Source organism: Orcinus orca, chromosome 1 (assembly GCF_937001465.1).
Source record: "Orcinus orca chromosome 1, mOrcOrc1.1, whole genome shotgun sequence".
Taxonomy (NCBI): domain Eukaryota; kingdom Metazoa; phylum Chordata; class Mammalia; order Artiodactyla; family Delphinidae; genus Orcinus; species Orcinus orca.
The window spans coordinates 5,305,566-5,333,419 of NC_064559.1; the positions used below are offsets into that span (position 1 = coordinate 5,305,566).

Genomic DNA, 27,854 nt, shown 5'->3' on the forward strand with positions numbered 1-27,854 from the left:
CATGATCTATTTAAACTTACTTTTTATTATCATTTTTTCCAGTTACCCAGCATGCCACAATCTGATTGCTGACCTGGATGAAACAGTGAAATAAATGATTTACAAAGAGATATTTACATTCATCTGATTTATACGTAATATGCCACAATGCACCGCGACCTTCCCAGTGGACCCCACCTTAGACTGGGCGGGCTGCGTCATCACCGCCACATTCGTTGCCAAGCGGTCCCTGCAGGATGGATGGGCTGGAGCTGAAGTCTGACACTAGACGAGGAGACCTCCTGGTGTATGTTTTCAGAAAAGGCTCGAAGTTATTATGTTTTTATATCTGCTCATTTGTATGCTTTGTTACACATGCGAATTTCAATAAATGAATTTTTTGAAGACTTGAAATGTTTCCTTTTTATCTTGTAGTGATGAAAAAAAAACACACCAAAAAAAGGCACATATTTTAACTAGGCTAAAGGGTATTAAGGACCAAACCTTTTTTCCTGCCATTCATGTTTCTTTCCCTCTTGGAGAGATCTATATATATTATCCTTCAACTTTATTTGCTTTTAATCAACATCCCATAAGACTCCATTATTTATCATCCTGCTAATTTGTGCACAGTCAGAAGACACCAGGAAGCACTAGGCATTATCCTCTCCACTCTGTTAACAACAAAAACAGACAAAAAGCATCTTTGGCTTGGTGGTGTCATGTTTCTTCTTCAATATGCAGTAATTGAGAGGAGGCTAAAAATGTACTCAGTGAAATTACAAAATTTACTTCTATCAAACATCTGTACACAGATCATCATTTTAGTTTAACATAGTGTTTCTACTATTCACAATGAAGCCCTCAAGTGCTTTAAAGTAATAAAAATGGGCGCTGAAAGTGTTGTGTTGTCCTTGAGGATGACAATGGAACACTAAGGGCAAGGCTGCAGTCGGGACAAGTCCCTGACCTCAGGCTGTTCTCCCTGGCACGGATCTGTCATCATCATCACATCACATCACATCCTCTTCATGGCCTCTCAGAAGGATGTGGATTAGGGCTCTGGAGGCGGTGGGATGATACACCCGCTAAGACCATTGAGTCTCTCGAGCATGGACAAGGTTCAAGCCTGAAAGAATAGAACTTCTATTCAGATTCAGAAGTTTTTTTGATTTCATCAAGTGTGCTAGACATAAAGGTTGTCACATAAGATATATTAATTGTCCCTAATTCTGTTTCAGGAACAGGAAATAAATTACACAATATTCTAAAAATAGCACCTTTAAAGAATTATAGAGGTCACTTTATGTTAGTCTCCTGGATCTGTCCACCCCAGTGGTTTTGAGAGAAGAGCACATGTAAGAATGCCCTCCAGTTTGGCTGTGTGACATACACATAACATGCTTGACCAACTTTGGTCCCAAAGCCGTTCCTCTATCTGGCTTAGTCACAGAGCAAAGCCAAGCTTCTCCAATAGCATTTAGGTTTATGAGGTAAAATCAGAAAAATGACCCTAGGTAAATCAGACTGTAGTCCAACCATCCTACCCATCTATGACCCACGTTTCAGTTGGTTAATTTGCCACGACGTTTTAAAAATATACTCTAAGAAAGGAAGTATGCAGCGCAACACATTATCAGGAAGACATTACTGACGAGCTACATTCCTTAAGAATTCTGGGTCCAAACCGCCTGGTGGGAGGACTACTAGGGGCTTAACAAATCTCAAAAAATACCTATTCTATCTCCAGCTTCACAGATCTCTCCTAAGCCCATTGTTGGGAAGTCAGCATCCCCCCTTTGGAAGCAGCCCTTCATCAAAGTTTGTACAGTTGCATTACTGCCATTTTATTGAATAAAATAAATCCTGTGTGTGTTTTGAGCTACAAGAAATGTACATACTTTCCTGTCACACTTTATATAGAATGGGTTAATACCAGGTGACGCTATTCATCTTTTTTTAGAAAAGAATAATATTTAATTTTCTGAGATTACGGAACCACATCCAACAACAATAAACAGAGAAGTAGCAGATTGACATAGTGCTTTATTTAAGCTGTCTGTACGAAGGAAAATAATGTGCATCCCTATCATATACGTGTAAAAATACTAAGGATGTACAGTGTACAAAAACAGTTTCTTGTAGTTATTTCACATCCTTGTGGGTCATATACTTAAGGAAATAAACAGTTTTAGTATGACCAACAGTAATAGTAATACAGTTTCTTGGGTTCATAGTTGCGTCTGCTTGAAATCCTTAACCAGATGACTAGATCTTGCGCGGATCTAATGAAAGAACTAGCAAGGTCAAGAAATGTCACAAACTATAAAGCTACAGGGAGGTAATTCAATTACCAATTTAGAGGTTTTCTTCTTATTTAAATAAATACTTTACATTTCATGCTTGCCTGTAATGCAGTACCAGGAGCAAGATAAGGGAGTTCTACTGTAGACACAGTACAAACAGTAGCAGCAAAGTGTGTACGCTGAGGTGTAATAGAAAGACCCTGCAGTTAGTAAGGAAGGCCCTTACTTTGTACTCTAAGAGAAGCAAGTGGCCCTTGCAAGAACAGTCAGCTTTAAGAAGCTGGAAATCAGGTATGGGAAATGGAAAACACTGGAATAATGCTATGTAGTTAGTGTGGAAAGCAAAGCTGTGAGCAGCCCTGCCAAAGGTCCAAGCAGAGACGGCCAATTTCCTCCAAGATGGCTGCATCATGGCAAGAGGCAGACTTCAAGGAAGTTGGTACAGGAAGGAGTCTGCAAAGCCTGAACTTCTGCTATTCTGACAGAGTGACTCCAGGGCCAGGCCTTTCCGTCCACCAGAATCCGAAACTTCAGCTATGGGCAGACATGAGGGAAGTTTTAGAATCTCCTTCTACACACATTTCTGTTTTTCTATTGTTTTTCCATGCCAGCTGACTGAGATCAGGGAGTGAAAGTAAGGGATTCTTAAAAATCAAAGCCAACAACACACCCTGTGTGACGCTAACAGAATCTCGGAGGGGATACGGGACTAAGCCCCGGGCACCAGCTGGGGACAGAGAGCCAGCTGTGCAGAGTGGCCAGCCTGAGGCACAGTCAACGCTGTCATTAATCCTTAGGAAGTGTCCTTGGCCAAGGTCATGGAAATCACCTTAAGATTTGGGGGGGGGAACCCCAAAACTATCTGTGTGCTTAGTGTATGGTGTACTTTCCCTCTGAAGAAATGAATGCTCTGAACACCAGCCAGTCTCAGCTTTCCTCTCTTCCTCTCACCTGTTCCTTTTTTATATAATGGATGCAAGACAACTTACAGGACATACCTTCTAGTCTACTTTCTTGTCAAAGTGAAACATTCAACATAATTCCAAGTGAAAAAAAAAAGTTGAGCTATATGTGTAAGTAAGAATGAACTACCATTTTACTGTAACTTCCTACTCAGTACTAAGGATGAACTTCACTCAGGTAGAAATATGAAAAATTAGGATAAAATCTATGTCTGAATATGTCTTAGCTGCCTTAGTAAAATGCCCTTTAACCCCCTGTCAGTCCCAGTGGTCCACCCACTGCCAGCAGTGGTTTCATATCTGTAAACCCACACTTCCAGCGTCAAGAGGCTAAGACATCTGCATATGAATATGATTCATCCTACTTAGAAAGTCACTTGCTCTTTCATACAATGCAATCATAACACTACGTCATGCTGCAGTCTTCCATTTGGGAGCTGTCAGATAGTTTAACTAAAATACATCTCCACGATGGCTCCACGGAGTCAGGAGCCCCCTGGACTTCATAGGCTGCTTTGGAAAATGTCAGCTCCTAGCACCAAAGGGTTTAATCTGAAGATCATCATTAATGAAAGAGAAAGATGAGGTTTGCATACATGTCCCCTTTCAGTGAGAAGTGTCGGAATTTGAGGACATGAGTATATACAGAAAAAGAAAAGTTGGAGGTGTTCTTTTTTGTTTTGTTTTTTCCCTGATGGCTTAATTCAGTGATAAATGTACCATGATCAGAATAAACACACCAGGTCCTTATCCTTTACTGCCCACTTCGTAAATACTTGAGATGTGTTCATTTTGCCAAGTAAAGTTCATTTCTTATCATCCAGGTCTCAATTTTCTTCATTACATTATGTTGCCAGGCCGTCATAATATTTCAATTCTCAAAAGAGCAAATATAACACCCATTTGTTTCAACCCCTTGGCATGGATAGTTGGGGATTTCTCATTTTTAGCACCAAGGGGTTAAATGACAGCATCTCTTCTCCTAAAGCCAAATTCTAATCTATATGTACAATTTCAGAGCCTCATCAAAATTTTGTTTTTACACAGGAGAAAAAGTGCATGATTCTCTTCGGCGTGTACATTCCTTGCACATGGGTCAAAAGAAACTGCAGTTAAGTCTGTTTTATGTTAAGTTGGAGCTGCATTTGCTAACATGACATACAATTCTCATCACTAAAAAATAAATACTACTGCAACATAAACAAAATCATAAAAGGACATTCAAAGTTTTAACATCTGAGAAAAAGCTAATTCACGTAGAACTGAAAGTAAAAAATTAAAACAAATAAGGCAAACACCTGTTTACCTTGGTGTACAAATTTTGGTGAAAAGCAGGATCATTACACCTGTCTACATTCTTCAGCCATCAGAGGTGATAATATCAAGAAGGGAAAAAGGTTTCCAAGAACAGGGGAAATAAAACGCTCTCTGGTGCAAATCATATCATAGACCCTTAAGTGACCTACTCTGCTGTGCATATGCTTCCTTCCTCGGTCGAACAATGTTCCTTTGCCAACAACTGCCTGTGAAATCTGGACATCCACAAGTAATATCAGGCTTCCTCTGCAGTATCGGATACGAATTTAAATTTATAAATGTATATATCTATCTTAATAATTGTTCATTCCTTCTCTCAAATGCTTCCTAATGAGTTCCAGTAGGATCTTACTGATACCTACCTATTTTACGCACTGATCTGATATGCTTTACTAAAATTTTGCATATGCACATCACCACGCTTCCACAATTGCTTGTTCTGAATTATAAACTAAATCTTCTTAGTCTAATTAGTTTTTGATTTATCGTCTAGAAAGTTAAAAAATATACCTAGAATCATTTAGCCTTCACTGTTAGGGAAAAACAAAAATTAAAAGATCAAAAGATGACAGTTGGTGCACAAATGAACAATGGTGGGCTCATGACTTCCAAAGATTGTAAAATTACCTCTTAAAGTTGCTATAATAGTAAGACAGTAGCAGCAACAGCATGAGACCTTAGACTGAGATACAATTTCATGCAAAAACAAAAGTCGAGTATGTCTGCATATATGTGTGTTCTCATGTGGGTGAAAGGCGGCGAGGGGTGAAGACCTTGGACTGGTCTGGGATGTCTGAAGGTGCTCCTGCATTTGTAAGAGCTAGGACTGCTGTGATGTCCAGGAATCATTTTCAGTAATAAATCTAAGATGACAGTGAAGTAGCAGAAGAGACTTATTCTCGTCCGCTTGCAGAGTAGGAAAACTGAGGGAAATGCGGCCGCCTCTCACTGTCCGTGCAGTCCATACCGTCCTCATCATCTGTGGGCAGGAAACAGCTATTTTAATTTTACATTAATTTTTTGCAACATAATCTCTGGTCTATATAGTTCTAATCCCTAACGTAATAAAGATTAATGGAGGCAACAGCTCCCAGAAACTTGTGTTTATCAATAAAACATAGGATGGATACACTTATTTCAAAAACTTTCTCACTTTCAAACACATGACCTATGAAGAAATAATACTATCCAATCATCTCCTTCAAGACATTAACATCTCAAGGCTCAAACTGTGAAAAACTATTGAAGAAGACAAGATTTTTAAAAATAAAAAGGAAAAAATGATCTTCAATAACCTTTACTTTCATGAAAACATGCATGTCAAAGTTACAAAGTCAAAGAATCCTAAGGCACCCAAAGTATCTGCCTAGAATCCAGTATCAATCTGTCTTCAGATGCTTGTATTTCTTCTTCATGGTGCTTTAGGTGTGATTGCAAAATAAAGCTTATTAGGATTCCATTTCATTTGAGCCCTTGATTTACATGTTTAAGATTTTACATTCTTTATTCTACATCTAATATCTGCCTTAACTTACTGTTCCTAATTTTCCTATGATAAAACTTTAGGGCTTCCCTGGTGGCGCAGTGGTTGAGAGTCCACCTGCCGATGCAGGGGACACAGGTTCGTGCCCCGGTCCGGGAAGATCCCACGTGCCGCGGAGCAGCTGGGCCCGTGAGCCATGGCCGCTGAGCCTGCGTGTCCGGAGCCTGTGCTCCGCAACGGGAGAGGCCAAAACAGTGAGAGGCCCGCGTACCGCAAAAAAACAAAAACAAAAACAAAAAAAAACTTTAAAGTAGACTAAAGAGAATAAGTCAAGGAAAGAGAGGGAAAGAGGCCAGCATCTAAGTATTAGTTCATCAGGAAACAAATTGGGAGACTTGAAAGGCATGGAAAGAGACGACTTCCATTTAAGCTGCTCCTCCCTTTTCCTCTTCCCTGTTTTCTTGCATTTGAAAGGTTATGAAGGATCACCCAACCTCTTCCTATAACTATTCTGATGATTAAAATCCTGCAGTGTCGGAATGCTCTTCCTTTACATGTGTCATGAATTCAGTCGCTCAGTCCACAACGTTCCCTGTGCACCTGTTCTGGGCTGTGCACAAAGTCCCTCCCTGTGTCCTCGGGGCTCACCCCACTAAACCCCTCTGCTCCACTTGCAGTGCCTTTGGTCATATGCTGTGCTACAGGAAATAAGCGAGAGTCTTTCAAATACCCAACCTTCTTCAAGCAAAATAATACCACTTCCTCAAATTCATATAGGAAGTACATTACCAATTCTTTTAATTTTCCAACCTCTCCAGGGAGCATCAATTTCATGTAATAGGAGAAGGAATACAGGCCAGACCCCACTGCATCACGGGCACTGACCCTGTTACACAAAAAGGATGATGCATTGCATGCCTCTGAAGAATAACAAACATTCATGCTCTTTTCTCACTGTTCTTTTCAGTATTCTATTTTTAATAGAAGATTCTAGAAATGGGATCAAGTTGCTAACCAAACTTTGTAGCCTTGAATGTACCAGAAAGTATCACTGTATTAGGTGGGACTCAATCTCACAAGTAGCATTTGAGGCTCCCTGCTCTGTGTAAACCTCCCTCCTGCAAACAGACCTTTTAAACTATAGTCCTCATTTCCAGATAGTACTGCAATCTGGGGAAATCTCTGCCTCCTTATAAAATACCAGTTAGGTACCAAGCAAACCATCTTTTAGGTCAAACACCTTCCACAGTATTTTCAGATATACTAAAGATGGTAGGAGCTGTGGATGGCATATAAAACCTCTGTAAAACTCTATAAAAACTCTCTAGGGGAAAGGCAGCTGAAATCTTAATGTTCAGACTCTGACACGTGCCAATCACATTTCAAAGGAATAGTTTTCCCCGCTAGCAGCTTTGTTTTGCTGGGTGTGTTTCTGCACAGCGAACAGACAGCACATGTGGGAAGCCTGGTGTTGTCCGCCAGAGAAGGGCTTGTCCAGCTCGCTGGGCTGCAACCAGGCATCGCACCAGGGCAGGGAGGCCTGAAGCCCAGGGCAGCCTGGCTCTCGACAGGAGGAGGGGTTGAATTTCCTTTCCAAGGAGTATTATTGCTATGAGGCTGCACTGTCAGCTGAAAGTTAAAAGAGAATCTTCATTCTGTCAATTTAGTAACAAATTAATCCCATTTCCGAACGTAAATCTAAATCTTGTTGATGACCATACGAGGGCCCCTGCATCTGGATCTTCTTTAAAGTCAATTATATCGCCCTCTCACTCCATCTCCCTCCTGTTCTTTTGAGCTTGGCAGTAGTGAGGGGCAAGTCTCTGATCGTGGCCCCAAGAGGAGCTGTGAGTTGGGAAGGTGCTGGGGCAGGAATGAGGGTTTCCCCTGGGCCCTCAGTGCTGCGCAGGCCAGCGGGGCTGTGGAAGGAGGAGAGCTGGATGCAAGTGACAGCTGACAGGACAGCCGGCTGCCCCAGCCAGGCCTTCACACCCAGTCAACAGATATAAATACGTTCCTGCACTGAAGGAAGGTTCAGAGGGAACAGTGATGATGATGGACATGAACTATGAAAAAAACCCCAAATAGCACACATGCGGGAAAAGAAAACAGGGTGATCAACCCTACATTCTACCTCTGAATCCCTGGATCCAGGCAGCATTAGTTGCCTAACTTCCTTAGAACATTTAACCAAAGTAATTATATGGCAGCAAAAGCTACTAGGAGCTCAAACAAATCCTCTTTTCCTCTAAGAGGAAGCCAGAGGACCATTAATGGATATAATGCAAGACGACACACTCCAAAATCTGTTCAATTAATTAACACCAGTGAGGAAAATCTGGCATGTTACTGCAGCTGTTTGTAAAAAAAGAACACTTGCCTTTCTAACTGCTGATTTGTTCTAAAAAATAGCTCCTTTCTGTTTTATAAAAGCAAGGTGGCAAGTGGGAAGACAATCGCTAACTTAATGGTCCTACTGTGGGTTTTTATGAACAAAACCTCTGTGCTTTTAGCAGCTTGAGAGCTGCAGTGTCTCTCACCAGCAACACTATTCAAAGCTGCAAGAAGAAAAGATTATGTTAAATGTAATCACAGTTCAAGGCTTCACAGATTTTCCTTTGATCTGCCTCTTACGGGAATTTAGGATATACCCAGGGATAATCCAAGAAAAAACACTGTCCTTGTGCCCTGGAAGAACCCAGGTGCTGCAGTCCACAATTACTGAGGCTATTGCCTAAGGCAGGAGCCCAGTCCTGTGGCCTGGTGCTGGGAGCCGCAAAGGACAGGCTGCTGGTGTCCACACCCTGGCCTCAGCCCACCTGCTGAGCTCCTTCCCCTGATTTTTCTCTCTAGAAATCCTGAATTGGAAAATAAGTTGGCAGGTCCACAGGGTCCCCCTGCCTCTAGATTGTGGTACACGCTGTCAGTCTAGACGATGCTCGCTGGATGCACGTTTTGGGGCCACCTAGGGCCCAGCATCAGGCCAGGGCCACTCCTCACGGCTAGCAGCATAGTTTAGTGGTCCCTCCCCCATCCGCAGCCCCATGTGCACTCTTTTTTGCTAGGTATTTACCTACCATCACCCTTCACCTAGTGGGTCACAGAACAAAGAACACTGTGGATTGGTTAACCTGATGCTTCAATAAAATTAAAAATAGGGTTATTGAAACCTATAGAGAACTCTGGGTGCCTTTCCTAAAGAGATGGCTTCTCAGGCACATACAGGGGAAAGACGGGGCTCCTGGAAATTATCAGCCCTGCACTCCCCTTTGACCTGTCACATTCCAGAGCTAGTGAGAGGCAGAGCCAGGACACAAAGCAGGGTCTAAGTCCAGGGCTTTCTGCAACCCCATCATTCTCTTCTACACTGGGATTTTACTGTTAACATTTTGGAGTAAAATAGGCACTCATGCCTTTGCATTTATTTACACAGCCTACCTATTTCTATGACTTTCAAAATAGCACATTTAGTTTGTTCTAAGAATTAGAATCCACGAATACCAAAAGCTCTATTTAACCTCCCAAAGCTCCCTGTGAAATCACGTGAGGAGGTAAGCCAAACACAAATTCTGGGCTGTGATGGGCAACAGCACTGTCTGGAGAGAGTCGGGCTTCCTTCTGGCCCTGAAACTACCAGGCCTTGCTCTAATCTGTTTATTTCCTCATTTAACACATATTCATTGAATACCTACGCTGAGCCAGGTACCTAACTCGGAGCTGGGGTTAGCAGTGAATAAGACAAACCAAATCCTTCTTCTCAGGGCTACTGCATTCAAGCTGGAGAAACAGACAGTAAACAAAGAGACAAATTAACCAGAAGAATACCAGCAAGTAAAGGTGTCAATGTAGAGAACTGGCGGGGGCAGGTGGTGATGGGGTCTGATGGACTGCACTGTTCTTAAGGTCGGGAGGCTAAAGAAAGCTTTCTGATAAAGTGACATTTAAAGAGATCTGAAGGACAAGTAAGAATTTATTCATGCATATGTCTGGGAAAAGAGAATTCTAGGCAAAGAAGAGTAAACACACAGTCCCAAGGCACAGTGAGGGACAGTGTGTTCAAGGTGGGGCTGGAACCCAGGGACTGTGGAGAAGATGGACAGGATGAGGTCTGAGAGCAGGGTGGGACCAGATGTGACAAAGCTGTGCAGCCAGTGTGAGCAGTTGGATTTAGAGTGCAGCAGTGGGGCCCCTGGAAGGTTTGAAGCAGGGGAACAATGTGGTCTGATTACAGTTAAGGTTATATCCAAACGATGAGGCTCTATGGTGGGAAGCACTCCTAGGCCAGTCCAACAACTCAGTGGTGTTGCCCAGAATTTCAGACAATTGTATCACCACAGCCCGCGCCGGGCCAGGGGAAACCATGTCAAGGCTACGTCCACTGCTCCTACTTAGACGGTCCTTAGCTGATTGCCCACAACTCCACAGGCTTTCTAACATCATCTTCAACTCTCAGAGATTCTGATTCTAGCAATGAAGCCCTCATCCACCACTGGTGACAAACCATGAGCAGTGCTTCAACATGCTGCCCTTTCACAGCTTGACCTGGGCCTTGTCGGCCAAGCTATAACTGCTGCTCGTGACTATAGCTAACACTAATTGCGGGACTTAGGGAAGCTCAGCTTCTCTCTGGGTTTTAATTTCTTCCCTTATAAAATGAAAGTTAAGAGGCTCTTAACCTCTTGCAAGTCTAAAGAAAGAAAAGTGCATATGCACACATAATTATATTTTTCATTTCACAGTGTTCATAGTCTCTCTTTTTGTCAGGCCCTGGTAAATTAGCATCATCAACTAATCTGCCTTTTTTTTTTTTTTGCGGGACACAGGCCTCTCACTGTTGTGGCCTCTACCGTTGCGGAGCACAGGCTCCGGACGCGCAGGCTCAGCGGCCATGGCTCACGGGCCCAGCCGCTCCGCGGCATGTGGGATCTTCCCAGACCGGGGCACGAACCCGTGTCCCCTGCATCGGCAGGCGGACTCTCAACCACTGCGCCACCAGGGACGCCCCTAATCTGCCTTTTAAAAAGAAAAGAGAGGAGAAGGAATGTAGGAAAGGATATAATAAAAAAGAAAAGGAGAAAAAAACTAAAATGATGTTATTGTGAGCCAAAAGATGTGTGATTGAAGAAATCTTTTAGCTATCCAAATGTGTCCCTGAAACTCAATTTTATCCTTACTCCTTAACTAATGATGACAGAATACAGACCTCTGTCAGCATATGAGAATGTTTATAAATTATATAACAACCTTTTCTTCCCTTTAAGTGAAATGTCTTCACCAAAGTGTAGGGCACACACTAGTATATGTGGAACGATTTTAAGTGGTGCATGAATGTATAGCTTTAATAGATATGTAATTTAATTTATAATATCAAAAATTACTAGCAAACCAAATTATGTCTTCACAGATATTACTGCTTAAGACACAGCTAAGTAAAAAAGAGTGATTCAGTTTAAAGTGAATTTAAAAACTACTAAGTAAGCAGAATTAGCAAAATTTAGAAGGTTGTGTCTGAATGAGCAGTGGGAAATGTGGGAGGTCTTCATTTCAGAATCCTTTCAGCTGATGTCAAAATAATCTATTAGAGAATAGTAAGGAAGGGCTAGTTAGTCTATAATTTAGTCTATAATTCTTAACTCTACAATTTTTCCACATATAATTTTTTTTTACTCAAAAAAACTTTTCTCTTAGCTACCTGTATTTAGATATTTCCACATTGAAAACCCCATGTTCTTAAATGGAACAGAATAAGTCACTGTGGAATTTGACCTTGAAAATATCCAGTTAAAAAAATAGGCTGTTTTCTTCAATTGCATTAGAACATAATCAATTTCCTTCTAGATTTACTTACACTTTTCAGGTGGTGTTATTGTAATAGTCTGAGCTGTAAATTCTTCATCAAAGTATCTGGTGTCTGTCTCAGATGTTACTTGAGGCTTAAAAGGAGGTACAAGCTGTAAGAAGCAAAAGAGTACTGTTAACAGACTTCAGTTTAGGAAAATTCATTTCTAGGATAAAATTAGAGAGCAAATACTAAATGAATAGTGCAAGAGGCTAGACTGCTCAGTGACTGTGTAAGGTAGATGTGGTATTTGGCTTCACAGTCAAGACTAAACACAGAACAGTAGGTACCTGGTTGTTCTATATTATATTTGAGGGATTATGTGAAACAGAATAATTGAGAACCAAAGAACAGGGTGCTTCCATGTCCTGGCTATTGTAAATAGAGCTGCAATGAACATTGTGGTACATGACTCTTTTTGAATTATAGTTTTCTCAGGGTATATGCCCAGTAGTGGGATTGCTGGGTCATATGGTAGTTCTATTTTTAGTTTTTTAAGGAACCACCTAAGTGTCCATCGACAGATGAATGGATAAGGAAGATGTGGCACATATATACAATGGAATATTCCTCAGCCATAAAAAGAAATGAAATTGAGTTATTTGTAGTGAGGTGGATGCACCTAGAGACTGTCATACAGTGTGAAGTTAGTCAGAAAGAGAAAAACAAATACCGTATGCTAACACATATATATGGAATCTAAAAAAAAAAAAAAGGTTCTGCAGAACCTAAGGGCAGGACAGGAATAAAGACGCAGATGTAGAGAATGGACTTGAGGACAGGGGGAGGGGGAAGGGGAAGCTGCGACGAAGTGAGAGAGTGGCATGGACATATATACACTACCAAATGTAAAATAGATAGCTAGTGGGAAGCAACCGCATAGCACAGGGAGATCAGCTCGGTGCTTTGTGACCATCTAGAGGGGTGGGATAGGGAGGGTGGGAGGGAGACACAAGAGGGAGGGGATATGGGGATATATGTATACGCATAGCTGATTCACTTTGTTATAAAGCAGAAACTAACACACCATTGTAAAGCAATTATACTCTAATAAAGATGTTAAAAAAAAAAGCAGAAAATAAAAAATAGGGTGGGAAGAGGATACTGAAAAGTCTGTCCTAATATTTTTTCCTAGTAAAATATATACAAAACCGATGGATTTGGGCTGAAACAAAATGTAGGCTCTTCCTAGGGTGGGAAAAGCGCAACCTTGCTGGCTTTCTCTAGCTCTTCCCGGTGCCTAGCTGAACAGGTTATTATTAAAAGTGCAATTTGATAACATAGTTGTTACCAACACAGTTGTTACATAGATCACAGATTGAGTGCTGCCTCTATACTTGGCGGCAAAGAAATATAACTCTGCTTACTTGAAACCCTCTGGAACAGGGGTTCTTGGCAGCCCCCGAAGTGACGTGCAAACGTTTTGTCCATAGATTTTATCCCATTCCTCAAAAGGAACCATGACCCCAAAGATTAAGAGTAACTGCTCCAGGGTTGAGAGAACTGGACTCATTCGCCTCTGACCAGCAGCAGGCATGGGATGGGGGAAAGTCTTGGGATGCTGGAGATGACAGAAGCCTGAGCCATGTGAGCCTCCACTTCCGCTACCTGGGAAGGGACTGGCTGGGAGGGACTGGAACAAGGAGGGGGCTCCTGATTCTCAGGGCTCCAGCCTCACAGGTGAGAGCCTACAGGTTTCTTTTTAACATAGGAAGCCCAGACTCAGGGCATGGAGTCAGAGTATGTGCTCTGATGAATACCATTCATATAGAAAAATGGAAAACAGAGTGACAGAAATTAGTATATTTTATAAAAATTTTACAGAAACAAATACACAACTGGCATCATTCAATGCATTTTCCACTGTTACTGTCACCAAATTTATGTTAAATAAGACAAAAATCTTTAAATTATTCTCCAATGTGTTTTTTTAATTCATGCTATTTTATTTATTTTTTTTACATCTTTATTCGAATATAATTGCTTTATAATGTTGTGTTAGTTTCTGCTGTACAACAAAGTGAATCAGCTATATTTATACATATATCCCCATATCCCTTCCCTCTTGAGCCTCCCTTCCACCCTCATCACAAAGCATCAAGCTGTTCTCCCTGTGCTATGCAGCAGCTTCCCACTAGCCATCCATTTTACATTTGGTAGTGTATATACGTCAATGCTAACCTCTCACTTCATCCCAGCTTCCCATTCCCCCCCTTTGTGTCCTCAAGTAAGTTCTCTACGTCTGTGTCTTTATTCCTGCCCTGCCACTAGGTTCATCAGTACCGTTTTTTTAGATTCCACATATATGCATTAGCATACGGTATTTGTTTTTCACTTTCTGACTTACCTCACTCTGTATGATAGACTCTAGGTCCATCCATCTCACTACAGATAATTCAATTTTGTTCCTTTTGATGACTAACTAATATTCCACTGTATATATGTGCCACATTTTCTTTATCCATTTATCTGTCGAAGGACATTCAGGTTGCTTCCATGTCCTGGCTATTGTAAACAGAGCTGCAATGAGCATTGTGGTACATGACTCTTTTTGAATTATGGTTTTCTCAGGGTATATGACCAGTAGTGGGATTGCTGGGTCATATGGTAGTTCTATTTTTAGTTTTTTAAGGAACCTCCATAGTGGCTGTATCAATTTACATTCCCACCAACAGTGCAAGAGGGTTCCCTTTTCTCCACACCCTCTCCAGCACTTATTGTTGGTAGATTTTTTGATGATGGCCAGTCTGACTGGTGTGAGGTGATACCTCACTGTGGTTTTGATTTGCATTTCTCTAATGATTAGTGATGTTGAGCATCTTTTCATGTTGTTGTGGGCAATCTGTATATCTTCTTTGGAGGAATGTCTACTTAGGTCTTCTGCCCATTTTTGGACTGGGTTGTTTGTTTTTTTGATATTGAGCTGCATGAGCTGCCTGTATATTTTGGAGATTAATCCTTTGTCACTTGCTTCGTTTGCAAATATTTTCTCCCATTCTGAGGGTTGTCTTTTCATCTTGTTTATGGTTTCATTAGGTCCCATTTGTTTATTTTTCTTTTTATTTTCATTACTCTAGGAGGTGGATCAAAAAAGATCTTGCTGTGATTTATGTCAAAGAGTGTTCTTCCTATGTTTTCCTCTAAGAGTTTTATAGTGTCCAGGCTTACAATTGGGTGTCTAATCCATTTTGAGTTTATTTTTGTGTATGGTGTTAGGGAGTGTTCTAATTTCATTCGTTTACATGTAGCTGTTCAGTTTTCCCAGCACCACTTATTGAAGAAACTGTCTTTTCTCCATTGTATATTCTTGCCTCCTTTGTCAAAGATAAGGTGACCATATGTGAGTGGGTTTATCTTGGGCTTTCTATCCTGTTCCATTGATCTATATTTCTGTTTTTGTGCCAGTACCATACTGTCTTGATTATTGTAGCTTTGTAGTATAGTCTGAAGTCAGAGAGCCTGATTCCTCCAGCTCTGTTTTTCTTTCTGAAGATTGCTTTGGCTATTCAGGGCCTTTGTTTCCATACAAATTTTAAAATTATTTGTTCTAGTTCTGTGAAAAATGCCATTGGTATTTGATAGGGATTGCACTGAATCTTTAGATTGCTTTGGGTAGTACAGTCATTTTCACAATGTTGATTCTTCCAATCCAAAAACACGGTATATCTCTCCATCTGTTTGTACCGTCTTTAATTTCTTTCATCAGTGTCATATAGTTTTCTGCATACAGGTCATTTGTCTCCTTAGGTAGATAGTTTATTCTTAGGTATTTTATTCTTTTTGTTGCAATGGTAAATGGCAGTGTTTCCTTAGTTTCTTTTTCAGACTTTTCGTTGTTAGTTATAGGAATACAAGAGATTTCTGTGCATTAATTTTGTATCCTGCTACTTTACCAAATTCATTGATTAACTCTAGTAGTTTTCTGGTGGCATCTTTAGGATTTTCAAACTATGTTTTAGAAAACCAAGGGATGAGCAGAATTAAAAGCATTTTTTCGAAATAAAGCACCACATTTCAGTTTGCAGCACATGTTACAAAGCATTTTAAATTTCTTTTTTTTTTAACATTCTTTCTCTATGCCCCCAGTACACAGATATTCTAAAGTCTCTATCATTAGCAATCACTTTTTTGGGAACTGAAACAAATTCAGGTTCCACTGATGAGCTGTAATGGCTGCTAAGGTACCAGAACACGTTTCTAGCTGCTCTGTTAGGATGACTGGAAACAAGCAAGCAGTTCACTCCACTGATGGAAATCTTCCCTCTTCTATTCATTCAAAATCTCATTCTCACACTGCTTTGTTTTTCTTCAAGACTTTTCAACATCTGACACATATACACATGCATCACCATTACACCTCCTTCCCAATAAAATAAAAGTTCCACAAGAGCAATGATTTTTAAAGTCCCTCACCGGCATCATACACATGCACACAACACCAACAATGATAGTGACTGGAGAATTTTTGGTTTTCCTTTTAGAAAACTGAGGGATAACTGCCTCTCTGGCAGGCAAGTAGGAGACTGGGATTCTGGTTGTGACTTTCTTTCTGATTCACCATTCTACAAATGTTCAAAAAATAGGTCTCATCCTTTCAATAAAAAAGAATTAACCAGAAGAAATTCTCCGAGCAGAAATGGGCTTCTATTGGGCATGTGGAGTAGGTTTTGCTTACCTCTGCCCACCCTTCCCATATGGTTCCTTCTGATGGCAGAAATGTAAATCTTAAATCTGCCTTCAAGTTAGGGGAAAGCTGTTATCTTTTTAGATGAGAGACAGAATGGTCACCTGAAACTTTAAAAAAACTGAAACAAATCTTTAAACAGTTTTCAAAAGATTACAGGGCGCTTAAACTAGTCTGTTAAAATGTCATGATACTACATTTACCTGACCTCCTCTCTCAAACAGCTGCCCTCCCCATTACTTTCTATCCTCACATTGCTTTATTTTTCTTTAAAAGACTTTTCAACATCTGACACATACACACCTATATATACACATGCAAAATACAGGTTTATTGTCATTACACCTCCTCCCCAGTAAAATACAAGTTCCACAAGGGTAAGTACTTTTAAAGAACAGTTTTATGATTGACATACAACAGACTGCACACATATCTTAAGAGCGTACAAAAAAAGAGTATACAATTTGATGTTTTGACATATGTATATACCCATGAAATCAAGACGGTGAACATACCCATCACTTGTAGATATTTTCTCATAACCCTATGTAATCCTGTCCTCTCTTCTATCCCCTTGCAGGCAATAGCTGACCTGCTTTCTGCCATGAGTGATTTGTTTATATTTTCTTGACTTTTACGTATTTGGAATCAAATAGTATGTATTCTTCGTCTGGTTTCTTTCACTTAGCATGATTATTTTGACACTCATCCACATCATTGCTTCTATCAATAGCTCATCCATTTTACTGTTGGGTAATATTCCATCATACAGATGTACCTCAATTTGTTTATCCATTCACCTCTCCATGGACTTCTGGGTTGCTTCTAGTTTGGGGCTATAACAAATAAAGCTGCTAAGAATCTTTATGTCCAAGTCTTTCCCAAAGTAGTTGCATTGCTGCATGTTCCTATCAACAGCGAAGAAGAGTCCTAGTTGTTCCACAGTCTTGCCAACATTGTGTTATTCTAATATGTTTTATTCTATATTCTAATATGTGGTGGTATTTCACTATGTTTTAATTTATATTTCTCTAATGAATAATCAATCACCTTTTTCACAAGTTTATTTCTTTGATGAAGTGTCTTCTCAAATATTTGTCCTTTTTTTTCCTTCTCATTAGGTTTAGAGAGTTCTTTATACACTCTCTACGCATGTCCTTTATCAGATTTGTGATTTGTGCCTACTCTCTTCGTTCTCTTATCAGTGACTTTTGAAGAATACACATTCTTAATTTTGATAAAGTCTGATTTATTACTTTTTTTCTATGGATCATGCTTTGCCCTTGTCTAAGAAATCTCTGCATAACCTAATACCACAAAGATTTTTCTCCTGTATGTTCAGAACTATAATACATTTGGAGTTAATTTCATATATACTGCAAATTATTTTTTTAACATGGATGTCCAATTGTTTCAGCACTAAGTTGAACTATATTTATACTTTTATTGAAAGTCAATTAACCATATATATGTGAGTCTCTTTCCAGATTTTCTATTGTGTTGTATTGATCTCTTTGCCCAACTTTATGGTGAATAAAGATGTTATCTGTCCATTAACAAGCTCTCTTGATTTGATTACTGTGAGTTAATAAGTCTTGAAGTCAGGTAGGTAGGCCCTCCAACTTCATTTTTTTGTCAAGTTGTTCTGGCTCTTTTAAGTCCTCTATATATCATATAAATTTTAGAATCAACCTAATAATCTCTACAGAATAACCTCCTAGGGTCTTGATTAGGGTTGTGCTGAATTTATCTATCAATTTTGAGAGAACTAACATCTTAAAAATATTGAGTCTTCTAGATCATGAACACAGTATATCTTTCCATTGTTTTAGGCTGTTTTTAACTTCTCCCAACAATTATTTTAGTTTTCAGTATAAAGGTCTTTCAAATCTTGTCAAAAGCATCCCTAGAAGAGACCTTCAAGATGGCAGAGGAGTAAAGACATGGAGATCACCTTCTTCCCCAGAAATACATCAAAAATACATCTACATGTGGAACAACTCTTACAGAACACCTACTGAATGCTGGCAGAAGACCTCAGACTTCCCAAAAGGCAAGAAAACCCCCACATACCTGGGTAGGGCAAAAGAAAAAAGAAAAAAAAAGAGACAAAAGAATAGGGAACCTCTGGTAGGGAGCTGTGAAGGAGGAAGTTTCCACACACTAGGAAGCCCCTTCACTGGTGGAGACAATGGGTGGGCAGGGGGGAAGCTTCAGAGCCACGGAGGAGAGGGCAGCAACAGGCGTGCAGAGGGCAAAGTGGAGAGATTCTTGCACAAAGGATCAGTGTAAACCAGCACTCACCAACCTGAGACGCTTGTCTGCTCACCCGCCGGGGCGGGTGGGGGCTGGGAGCTAAGGCTCGGGCTTCACAGGTCAGATCCCAGGGAGAGGACTGGGGTTGGCTGCGTGAACACAGCCTGAAGGCGGCTAGTGCACCACAGCCAGCCGGAAGAGAGTATGGGAAAAAGTATGGATCTGCTGGAGAGGCAAGAGACCATTGTTTCAGGGTGCGCGAGGAGAGGGCATTCAGAGCACCGCCTAAACGAGCTCCAGAGACGGGTGGAGCCACGGCTATCAGCTCTGACCCCAGAGGCGGGCATGAACCGCTAACGCTGCTGCTGCTGCCACTAAGAGTACTGTGTGCAACCACAGGTCACTACCTACACCCCCCTGGGAGCCTGTGCAGCCCTCCACTGCCAGGGTCCTGTGATCCAAGGACAACTTTCCCGGCAAAACACACAGTGCACCTCAGGCAGTTGCAATGTCACGCTAGCCTCTGCCGCCACAGGCTGGCCCCACAATCCAATTATGACTACCATACCCCTCCCTCTCCCTGGCCTGAGTGAGCAAGAGAGCCCTAATCAGCTGCTGATTTAACCCTCTCCTGTCTGGGCGGGGAACAGACTCCTGAGGGCAGCCTACACACAGAGGTGGGGCCAAAACCAAAGCTGAACCCCAGGAGTTGTGTGAACAAAGAAGAGAAAGGGAAATTTCTCTTTGCAGCCTCAGGAGGATTGGATTAAATCCCTACAATCAACTTGATAAACCCTGCATCTGTGGAATACCTGAATAGACAACGAATGTTCCCCAAATTGAGGTGGTGGACTTTGGGAGCAACTGTAGACTTAGGGTTTGCTTTCTGCATCTAATTGGTTTCTGGTTTTATTTTTATCTTAATTTAGTTTTTAGCGCTTAATATCATTGGTGGATTTGTTAATTGGTTTGGTTGCTCTGTTCCTTTTTTAAATTTATTTTTTTTGATTTTTTTTCCCCTTTTCCTCTTTTTGTGAGTGTGTATGTGTATGCTTCTTTGTGTGATTTTGTCTGTTTAGGTTTGCTCTTACCACATGTCCTAGAGTTCCGTCTGTTTTTTTTTTTTTTTTTCTTTTCTTTCTTTCTTCCTTTTCTTCTGAGCCATGCGGCTGGCAGGGTCTTGGTCCTCCGGCCGGGTGTCAGACCTGAGCCTCTGAGGTGGGAGGGCCGAGTCCAGGACATTGGACCACCAGAAACCTCCCAGCCCCACGTGATATCAATTGGCGAGAGCTCTCCCAGAGATCTTCGTCTCAACACTAATACCCAGCTCCACCAACGGCCAGCAAACTCCAGTGCAGGAGGCCCCATGCCAAAAAACTAGGAAGATAGGAACACAATCCCACCCATTAGCAGAGAGGCTGCCTAAAGTCATACTAAGTTCACAGACACCCCAAAACACACCACCGGATGCAGCCCTGCCCACCAGAAGGACAAGATGCAGCCCCACCCACCAGAACACAGGTACCAGTCCCCTCCACCAGGAAGCCTACACAAGTCACTGAACCAACCTCACCCACTGGGGGCAGACACCAAAAATAATGGGAACTACAAACCTGCAGCCTGTGAAAAGGAGACCCCAAACACACTAAGTAAAATGATAAGACAGAGAAATATGCAGCAGATGAAGGAGCAAGGTAAAAACACACCAGACCAAACGAATGAAGAGGAAATAGGCAGTCCACCTGAAAAAGGATTCAGAGTAATGATAGTGACGACAATCCAAAATCTCGGAAATAGAATGGAGAAAATACAAGAAGTGTTTAACAAGGACCGAGAAGAACTAAAGAGCAAACAATGATGAATCGACACAATAAATGAAATTAAAAATACTCTAGAAGGAATCAATAACAGAATAACTGAGGCAGAAGAATGGATAAGTGACCTGGAAGATAAAGTAGTGGAAATAACTACTGCAGAGCAGAGTAAAGAAAAAAGAATGAAAAGAATTGAGGACAGTCTCAGAGGTCTCTGGGACGATATTAAAAGCACCGACATTCAAATTACAGGGGTCCCAGAAGAAGAAGAGATAAAGAAAGTGCCTGAGAAAATATTTGAAGAGATTATAGCTGAAAACTTCTCTAACATGGGAAAGGAAATAGTCAATCAAGTCGAGGAAGCACAGAGAGTCCCATACAGGATAAATCCAAGGAGAAACATGCCAAGACACATATTAATCAAACTATCAAAAATTAAATTCAGGGCTTCCCTGGTGGCGCAGTTGTTGAGAGTCCGCCTGCCGATGCAGGGGACACGGGTTCGTGCCCTGGTCCAGGAAGATCCCACATGCCACGGAGCGGCTGGGCCCGTGAGCCATGGCCACTGAGCCTGCGCGTCTGGAGCCTGTGCTCCGCGACGGGAGAGGCCACAACAGTGAGAGGCCTGCGTACCACAAAAAAAAAATAAAATAAAAAATAAAAAAATTAAATTCAAAGAAAAAATATTAAAAGCAGCAAGGGAAAAGCAACAAATAACATACAAGGGAATCCCCATAAGGTTAACAGTTGATCTTTCAGCAGGAACTCTGCAAGCCAGAAGGGAGTGGCAGGACATATTTAAAGTGACGAAAGGGAAAAATCTACAACCAAGATTACTCTACCCAGCAAGGACCTCATTCAGATTCGACAGAGAAATTAAAAACTTTACAGACAAGCAAAAGTTAAGAAAATCCAGCACCACCAAACTAGCTTTACAACAAATGCTAAAGTAACTTCTCTAGGCAGGAATCGCAAAAGAAGGAAAAGACCTACAATAACAAACCCAAAACAATTAAGAAAATGATAGTAGGAACATACATATTGATAATTACCTTAAATGTAAATGGATTAAATGCTCCAACCAAAACAAACATATTAGCTGAATGGATTCAAAAACAAGACCCATGTATATGCTATCTACAAGAGACCCACATCAGATGTAGAGACACATACAGACTGAAAGTGAGGGATGGAAAAAGATATTCCATGCAAATGGAAATCAAAAGGAAGATGGAGTAGCAATACTCATATCAGATGAAATAGACTTTAAAGAAAAGACTATTACAAGAGACAAAGAAAGACACTACATAATGATCAAGGGATTAATCCAAGAAGAAGATATAACAGTTGTAAATATTTATGTACCCAACATAGGAGCACCTCAATACATAAGGCAAATGCAAACAGCCATAAAGGGGAAATTGACAGTAACACAATAATAGTAGAGGATTTAACACCCCATTTTCACCAATGGGTAGATCATCCCAAATGAAAATAAGTAAGGAAACACAAGCTTTAAAAGTCACATGAGATCAGACTAACTTAACTGATATTTATAGGACATCCCATCCCAAAACAACAGAATATACTTTCTTCTCAAAGGCTCATGGAATATTCTCCAGGATAGATCATATCATGGGCCACAAATCAAGCGTTGGTACACTTAAGAAAACTGAAATCATATGAAGTATCTTTTCCAACCACAACTCTATGAGACTAGATATGAATTCAGGAAAAAAACTGTTAAAAATACAAACACATGGAGGCTAAACAATACACTTACTAAATAACCAAAAGATCACTGAAGAAATTGAAGAGGAAATCAAAAAATAGCTAGAAACAAATCACAATGAAAACACAATGATCCAAACCTATGGGATGCAGCAAAAGCAGTTCTAAGAGGGAAGTTTACAGCAATACAATCCTACCTCAAGAAACAAAAAACATCTCAAATAAACAACCTAACCTTACACCTAAAGCAATTAGAAAAAGAACAAAAAATCCCCCAAAGTTAGAAGAAGGAAAGAAATCATAAAGATTAGATTAAAAAATAAATGAAAAAGAAATGAAGGAAATGATAGCAAAGATTAATAAAACTAAAAGCTGAGAACCAACTCTCAAAGAACTTGAGAAGATAAACAAAATTGATAAAACATTAGCCAGACTTATCAAGAAAAAAAGGGAGAAGACTCAATCAACAGAATTAGAAATGAAAAAGGAGAAGTAACAACTGACACTGCAGAAATACAAAGGATCATGAGAGACTACAACAAACAACTATATGCCAGTAATATCGACAACCTGGAAGAAATGAACAAATTCTTAGAAAAGTACAACCTTCAAGTACTGAACCAGGAAGAAATAGAAAATATGAACAGACCAATCACAAACACTGAAATTGAAACTGTGATTAAAAATCTTCCAACAAACAAAAGCCCAGGACCAGATGGTTTCACAGGTGAATTCTATCAAACATTTAGAGAAGAGCTAACACCTATCCTTCTCAAACTCTTCCAAAATATAGCACAGGGATGAACACTCCCAAACTCATTCTATGAGGCCATCACCCTGATACCAAAACCAGACAGAGATGCCACACACACACAAAAAAAAACTACAGGCCAATATCACTGATGAACATAGATGCCAAGATCCTCAACAAAATACTGGCAAATAGAATCCAAAAGTACATTAAAAGGATCATACACCATGATCAAGTGGGATTTATCCCAGGAATGCAAGGATTCTTCAATATACGCAAATCAATCAATGTAATACACCATATTAACTAACTGAAGGATAAAAAACACACGATCATCTCAATAGATGCCAAAAAGCTTTTGACAAAATTTAACACTGATTTATGATAAAAACCCTCCAGAAAGTGGGCAATAAAGGAAACCTACCTCAGCATAATAAAGGCCATATACTACAAACCCACAGCCAACAACATTCTCAGTGGTGAAAAACTGAAACCATTTCCTCTAAGATTAGGAACAAGACAAGGTTGCCTACTCTCACCACTATTATTCAACATAGTTTTGGAAGTTTTAGCCACAGCAATCAGAGAAGAAGGAGAAATAAAAGGAATCCAAATCAGAAAAGAAGAAGTAAAACTATCACTGTTTGCAGATGACATGATACTATACATGGAGAATCCTAAAGATGCTACCAGAAAACTACAAGAGCTAATCAATAAATTGTGTAAAGTAGCAGGATACAAAATTAATGCACAGAAATCTCTTGTATTCCTATACACTAATGCCGAAAAATCTGAAAGAGAAATTAAGGAAACACTCCCATTTACCATTGCAACAAAAAGAATAAAATACCTAGGAATAAACCTACCTAAGGAGACAAATGACCTGTATGCAGAAAACTGTAAGACACTGATGAAAGAAATTAAATACAAACAGATGGAGAGATATACCATGTTTTTGGATTGGAAGAATCAACATTGTGAAAATGACTGTACTACCCAAAGCAATCTAAAGATTCAATGCAATCCCTATCAAGCTACCAATTGCATTTTTCACAGAAGTACAACAAAAAATTTTACAATTTGTATGGAAACACAAAAGACCCCGAATAGCCAAAGCACTCTTGAGAAAGAAAAATGGAGCTGGAGGAATCAGGCTCCCGGACTTCAGTCTCTATTACAAAGCTACAGCAAAGAAGACAGTATGGTACTGGAACAAAAACAGAAATATAGATCAATGAACAGTATAGAAAGCTCAGAGATAAACCCATGCACATATGGCCCCCTTATCTTTGACAAAGGAGCCAAGGATATACAATGGAGAAAAGACAGCCTCTTCAATAAGTGGTGCTGGGAAAACTGAACAGCTACATGTAGATGAATGAAATTAGAACACTTCCTAACACCATACACAAAAATAAACTCAAAATGGATTAAAGACCTAAATGTAAGGCCAGACACAATAAAACTCTTAGAGGAAAACATAGGAAAAACACCCTATGACATAAATCACAGCAAGATCCTTTTTGACCCACCTCCTAGAGAAATGGAAATAAAAAGAAAAACAAACAAATGGGACCTAATGAAACTTCAAAGCTTTTGCACAGCAAAGGAAACCATAAACAAGACAAAAAGACAACCCTCAGAATGGGGGGAAATATTTGCAAACGATGCTACTGACAAAGGATTAATCTCCATAATATACAAGCAGCTCATGCAGCTCAATATCAAAAAAACAAACAACCCAATCCAAAAATCGGCAGAAGACCTAAGTAGACATTCCTCCAAAGAAGATATACAGATTGCCCACAAACACATGAAAAGATACTCAACATCACTAATCATTAAAGAAATGCAAATCAAAATCACAGCGAGGTATCACCTAACAGCAGTCAGAATGGCCATCATCAAAAAATCTACCAACAATAAGTGCTGGAGAGGGTGTGGAGAAAAGGGAACCCTCTTGCACTGTTGGTGGGAATGTAAATTGATACAGCTACTATGGAGAACAGTATGGAGCTTCCTTAAAAAACTAGAAATAGAACTACCATGTGACCCAGCAATCCCACTACTGGGCATATACCCTGAGAAAACCATAATTCAAAAAGAGACACGTACCACAATGTTCACTGCAGCACTATTTACAATAGCTAGGACATGGAACCATCCTAAATGTCCATGGACAGATGAATGGATAAAGAAGATGTGGCACATATATACAATGGATTATTACTCAGCCATAAAAAGCAATGAAATTGAGTTTTGTAGTGAGGTGGATGGACCTACAGTCTGTCATACAGAGTGAAGTAAGTCAGAAAGAGAAAAAGAAATACTGTATGCTAATACATACATATGGAACCTAAAAAAAATATGGTTCTGATGAACCTAAGGGTAGGATAGGAATAAAGATGCAGACGTAGAGAATGGACTTGAGGACACAGGGAGGGGGAAGGGTAAGCTGAGATAAAGTGAGAGAGTAGCACTGACATATATACACTACCAAATGTAAAATAGCTAGCTAGTGGGAAGCAGCTGCATAGCACAGGGAGATCAGCTCGGTGCTTTGTGACCACCTAGAGGGGAAGAATAGGGAGAGTGGGAGGGAGGCGCAAGAGGGAGGGTATGTGGGGATATATGTATACATATAGCTGATTCACTTTGTTATACAGCAGAAAGTAACGCAACATTGTAAAGCAATTATACTCCAGTAAAGCTGTTAAAAAAAGAAAAGTATCGCTAAGTATTTCACATTTGTGTTGTTATCATAAATAATATTTTTATTCATTTCCACTTTGGGTTGTTGCTGCTGTATAAAATTACAATTCTTTTTATATCCTGAACTCTATATATTCATCTTGTATCAAGTACACCCATGGGTTAAACTTTAGTAGCTTTTTTATAGATTCCATCTGATTTTCTACATATATAAATCATGTTGTTCATGAATAAAGACAGATTTACTTCTTTCTTTCCAATCTATATGCATTTTAAATTCTTTTTCTTGCCTTACCTTATTAGAACCTCCAGTACAATGGTGAACAGAGTGAACATTTTTGCCTTGTGAAACCATTCAGTCTTTCTTAATTAAGATATTTAATATAGGTTTTCCATAGATGTTCTTTATCAGGTTAAAAAAGTTTCCTATTCCAGGTCTACTGGGAGTATTTTTGTTTGCTTGCTTTTTGGCTTAAATCAGAAATGGATGTAAGATTTGTTTTGAATGCTTCCTTTCCTGCATCCATTGAGATAAACGTGTATTTATTCAGTCTATTAATATGATAAATTATAGTGATTAATTGAAAATTAAACCAACCTTGTATTCCTGGAATAAACCCCACCTGGTAAAGATGTGCTGTTTTTTTAAAAAATCTTTTTTTGGACTTAACTTGCTAAAATCATGTTAAGTGTTTTTTCTACATATATGTCTATTAAGGAAATTTGTTTACAGTTTTTTTTTTTCTTGTACTGTCTTTGCCTGCTTTGGGTAGCAGATTAAGCTAGCCCCATAGAATGAATTAGGAAATATTCCCTAATATTCAATTTTGCAAAAGAACTTGTATAGCACTGATACTATTTCTTACTTAAACGTTCAGTGGAATTCATTGGTGAAGCCACATGGGTCTGGAGTCTTCTTTGTGAGAAGGGTTTTAACTACAAATATAATTTCTTTAACACACACAAAGCTATTCATGATTATCTCTTTTGCTTTGGCAGTTTGTGTCTTTCAAGGAATTTGTCCATTTCAGCAAAATTGTTGAATTCATTGACAAAGGTTTTCATAATATTTCATTATAAACCACTTAAAACCCATAAAATCTGTAGTAAAGTCACCTCTCTCATTCATAATATTAATAATTTTCTTCTCACTTTTTTGTTAAATTTTGTTAGAAATTTATCAGTCTTCTAAAAAATACTAGCTTTTCCTTTCATTGATTTTCTCTATTATTTTTCTATTTCATTGACTGCTGTCCCAATCTTTATTATTTCCTTTCTCCTACTTTCACTGGGTTTAATTTGTTCCTCTTATTTTAGTTTCTTAAGATAGAACTGATCTTAGACCTTTCTTCTTTTCAAATATAATCAGTTGGTACTATAAGTTTCCCTTGAACTATTGTATTAGTTGTATCCCACAGATAACATTTTGCTTTCATTTTTACTCGGTTCAAGATACTTTCTCGTTTCCCTGCTGGTTTCTCTGACCCATGGATTATTTTAAATTGTATTTAGTTTCCAAATACTTGGAAATTTTCCACATATCCTTTTGTTTTGATTTCTAATTTAATTCCCTTTCATTCAAAGAGAACATGCTTTAAATTATTTGGATCCTTTTAAATTTATAGAGAGCTGTTTTGCCCAAATATGGTATATCATGGTAAGTGTTCTGTATGGCCTTGAAAAGAATAAGTCTTCTGTTATTGGGTGGTTTTCTATAAATGTCAGTTAGATTAAGTTTGGTTGATAGTATTGCTAAAGTGTTTTGTAATCTTAATGATTTTCTCTCTACTTCTATTAATTATTTGAAGATAGGTATTGAAATATCCATTTATAATTTTGGATTTATCTATTTTTCCTTGCAGTTCTATTAGCTTTGCTTTATGTATTTAAGTTTTGTTATTAGGTACACAAATGATTAAGATTGTTATGTCCTCTTGATGAACTGATCCCTTTGTTATAATGAAATAATCCTCCTGATCTCCAGTAATATTACCTGCTTTGAAATCTACTTCGTAGATAT

At 39.5% G+C, this 27,854-nt stretch overlaps 2 protein-coding genes across 11 annotated transcripts in view; one reads left to right on the forward strand and one right to left on the reverse strand.

Annotated features, from left to right (window-relative positions):
• The window catches only part of SDCCAG8 (SHH signaling and ciliogenesis regulator SDCCAG8), a 267,820-nt gene extending 267,439 nt beyond the window's left edge, over positions 1-381 (forward strand). For all 6 annotated transcript variants that reach the window (XM_004284509.4, XM_033414400.2, XM_033414402.2 and 3 more), the window contains one exon: positions 43-381. Coding sequence is in view for 1 of the 6 variants with exons in the window: in XM_033414400.2 (XP_033270291.1) it covers positions 43-94 (52 nt within the window). In the remaining 5 variants the exon portion in view is untranslated. The remainder of the gene's footprint in view (positions 1-42) is intronic.
• Positions 382-2,005: 1,624 nt separating this feature from the next.
• Positions 2,006-27,854, reverse strand: part of AKT3 (AKT serine/threonine kinase 3) — a 395,966-nt gene continuing 370,117 nt past the window's right edge. For 3 of the 5 annotated variants that reach the window (XR_007478810.1, XR_007478809.1, XR_007478811.1), the window contains 3 exons: positions 19,918-20,203; positions 11,896-11,998; positions 2,006-5,543 (listed from right to left, as the gene is read on the reverse strand). Coding sequence is in view for 2 of the 5 variants with exons in the window: in XM_049713583.1 (XP_049569540.1) it covers positions 5,458-5,543; positions 11,896-11,998 (189 nt within the window). In the remaining 3 variants the exon portion in view is untranslated. The remainder of the gene's footprint in view (positions 5,544-11,895; positions 11,999-19,917; positions 20,204-27,854) is intronic. The other 2 variants (XM_049713583.1, XM_004284510.3) reach the window with 1 other exon arrangement.